The sequence below is a fragment of the Dipodomys ordii genome, unplaced genomic scaffold, assembly GCF_000151885.1.
Source record: "Dipodomys ordii isolate 6190 unplaced genomic scaffold, Dord_2.0 Scaffold13987, whole genome shotgun sequence".
NCBI lineage: Eukaryota > Metazoa > Chordata > Mammalia > Rodentia > Heteromyidae > Dipodomys > Dipodomys ordii.
The window spans coordinates 907-3254 of NW_012281199.1; the positions used below are offsets into that span (position 1 = coordinate 907).

The 2348-nt window shown below is 47.3% G+C and overlaps 1 protein-coding gene across 1 annotated transcript; it reads right to left on the reverse strand.

Annotated features, from left to right (window-relative positions):
• Nucleotides 1–331: 331 nt before the first annotated feature.
• On the reverse strand, nt 332–1330 carry Vamp3 (vesicle-associated membrane protein 3). Its single transcript, XM_013037422.1, has 2 exons — nt 1133–1330; nt 332–455 (listed from the first exon to the last, which is right to left on the reverse strand). The coding sequence occupies exons 1-2, from the start codon at nt 1277–1279 to the stop codon at nt 378–380; spliced, it is 225 nt and encodes a 74-aa protein (XP_012892876.1). The 5' UTR covers nt 1280–1330; the 3' UTR covers nt 332–377.
• Nucleotides 1331–2348: the final 1018 nt, after the last annotated feature.

The window sequence follows — 2348 nt, forward strand, 5'->3', positions numbered from 1 at the left end:
AGCCTGTCTTGACATCAGCCCTGTCCTCTCCAAGAAATAAATAAAACCCATCAAGTTTGTAAAACAGTTGCCAAACAAGAATAGGGAGGTGGGTACCAGTGGCTCATGCCTGTAATCTTAGCTACTCAGGAGGCTGAGATCTGAGGATCGTGGTTTAAAGCCAGGCTGGGCAGGAAAGTCCAAAAGACTCATATGTCCAATTAACTACCAGAAAGCCAGAAGTGGAGCTGGTAGAGTGGAGTGGTGGAGTGCTATGCTAGCCTTGAGCAAAAAAGCTCAGGGACAGGGTTCAGGCCCTGAGTTCAAGTCCCATAACTGACCAAAATAACCACCCCCCTTCGTGGTAGAACTTTCATACTTGGTTCTTGCACACATGCTCATCTATGCACACACAGTGACTCACCAATGATGATGATGATGATGATCACCAGGACGCCAATCCCTATCGCCCACATCTGAAATAGAACGAGAGCCACCGTGTGAGACAGATGTCTTACTAAAGGGCATCTACTACTCTAGTCACCTCAGGAGAAACCGAGGTGCGCTACCTACTGGAATAAATTCTATCAAGGCCTAAAGGCTTTTAGGGGTTTCCTAGGTGTGTCCCAGTGATCTGAGGCCCTGGAGAGGTGCTTGCATGTGTACTCGCTTCCCACACCAGGAGGGCTGCTGAGCTGGTCCCATGTGTCTCAGAGTTTATTTGTGAAGGCAGGCTAACTGGAATCTGAACCCGAAACACTGACTGTCTAACTACAGAATCCACTGGGGCCAGGGCACAATGGAACTTTCTAGCATGTGCTTTCCTTAACTGTGAGCTGTTCCCAGGACAGCCTGCAACAGCATCAATGGCAGTCTTCCTATCCATCTGTTCCGGGCACTGCAGAGGTCTGGGTTGAGAAGGGGCAGCGGTCGGAGATTGGTCTGGGATATTCCTGCTGTACATGCCACTTGTGATCAAAACATGGGGATTCTTAGTGGTGGGCCAGAAAGTGGGGCGCCCTCAGTGCCGGCCCAAGTGTCCCCATGCAGGAAGCTGAACCACCTCCTCGATTCGTGAAACATCCAGTATGTGGAAGCTCCACGGCCCCTCTGGGTACGGGGGCCCAGGGTGCAGGCGCCACAGGAGAATCACCTTGCAATTCTTCCACCAGTACTTCCTCTTCAACTTGGCAGCACTTGTTTCGAATTGAGAAGCTCCAGCCTGCAGGGCGTCTGCACGGTCGTCTAGCTCAGAGAGCTTCTGGTCTCTCTCTAGCACCTTATCCACATTGACCCTCATGATGTCCACCACCTAAACAGGCCGAACATAGGAAATGACAAGTCAGGAAGGGAAGAACCAGTATTCCCAAGGAAACCTATTTTTTTTTTTCCAGTTGGCACTTTACTACTTCAAGCCAAGCTTTTCCTAACAAAGGGGGGGTGGGGGAGGTACCCTTTCCGGTGGGCTATCCAAGTCCTGCCTTAGGCCAAAATCCTTCTACCTGACACTTCCTGCTTAGCTGGGATGGCTGGCACACACCACTAGGCCTGGCTTATTGATTGATTGATTGATTGAGATGGGGACAAGGGGGTCTCACTAAATTTTTGCTTATGCTCCAGCTATGGCACTCTTAATCTCTGCCTCTAAAGTAGCTGGTATTACAGTTGTGAGCCACCACCCTACCTGGCCCTCTGCCAGGTTTTTAATGAGGTTGTCTTTTTTTTTTTTTGGTTAACTTCTAAGAGTTCTTTATGTATTCTGGATATTAAGCTTTTATCAGATGTCACTTATGGATATCTTCTCCCATTTTGTGGGTGACTTCTATGTTGGTCATAATACACTTTGATGCCATACAAAGTTTCTAATTTTTATGCAGCCTAATTTATCTATTTTCTCTCTCTTTTATTTTTGTGCTGGTACTGAGTCTTGAACTTAGGGCTTTGAGCTCTTAGCTTTTCAATAAAAAGACCCTACTTCTGAGCAAAAAAAGGGCTGGAGGCATGATTCAAGTGGCAGAGCTTGCCTACCCAGCACAAGGCCCTCAGTTCAAACCCCAGAACTGCCAAACAGTAACAATAAAAGCAGTCAAAGGGGTGAGCAAGGTGGCTCCCACCATAATCCTAACAATTCTGGAGGCTTAGATTAGGAGATCATTGTTCAAGGCCAGCTTTCCTGGGTAAAACGTACATCAAACTCCATCTCATATAATAAATGGTTGGGCATGGTGGCATATGACTGTCATCCCAACGATAGGAAGCATAAATAGGAGGAACAAGGTCCAATGCAGCAAAGGCAAAAAGATAGACTCTATTTTAAAAAATAACAAAAGCAAAAATGGCTGGAGGTATAGCTCAAGTGGTAGAGCTCC

Excerpts from the sequence above, each read along its gene's own strand:
- Vamp3 (XM_013037422.1), bottom strand. The coding sequence starts at position 1,279 with ATGAGGGTCAATGTGGATAAGGTGCTAGAGAGAGACCAGAAGCTCTCT. Across the intron at positions 456-1,132 it reads ACTGGTGGAAGAATTGCAAG|ATGTGGGCGATAGGGATTGG; the intron begins GTGATTCTCCTG and ends GTTCTATTTCAG.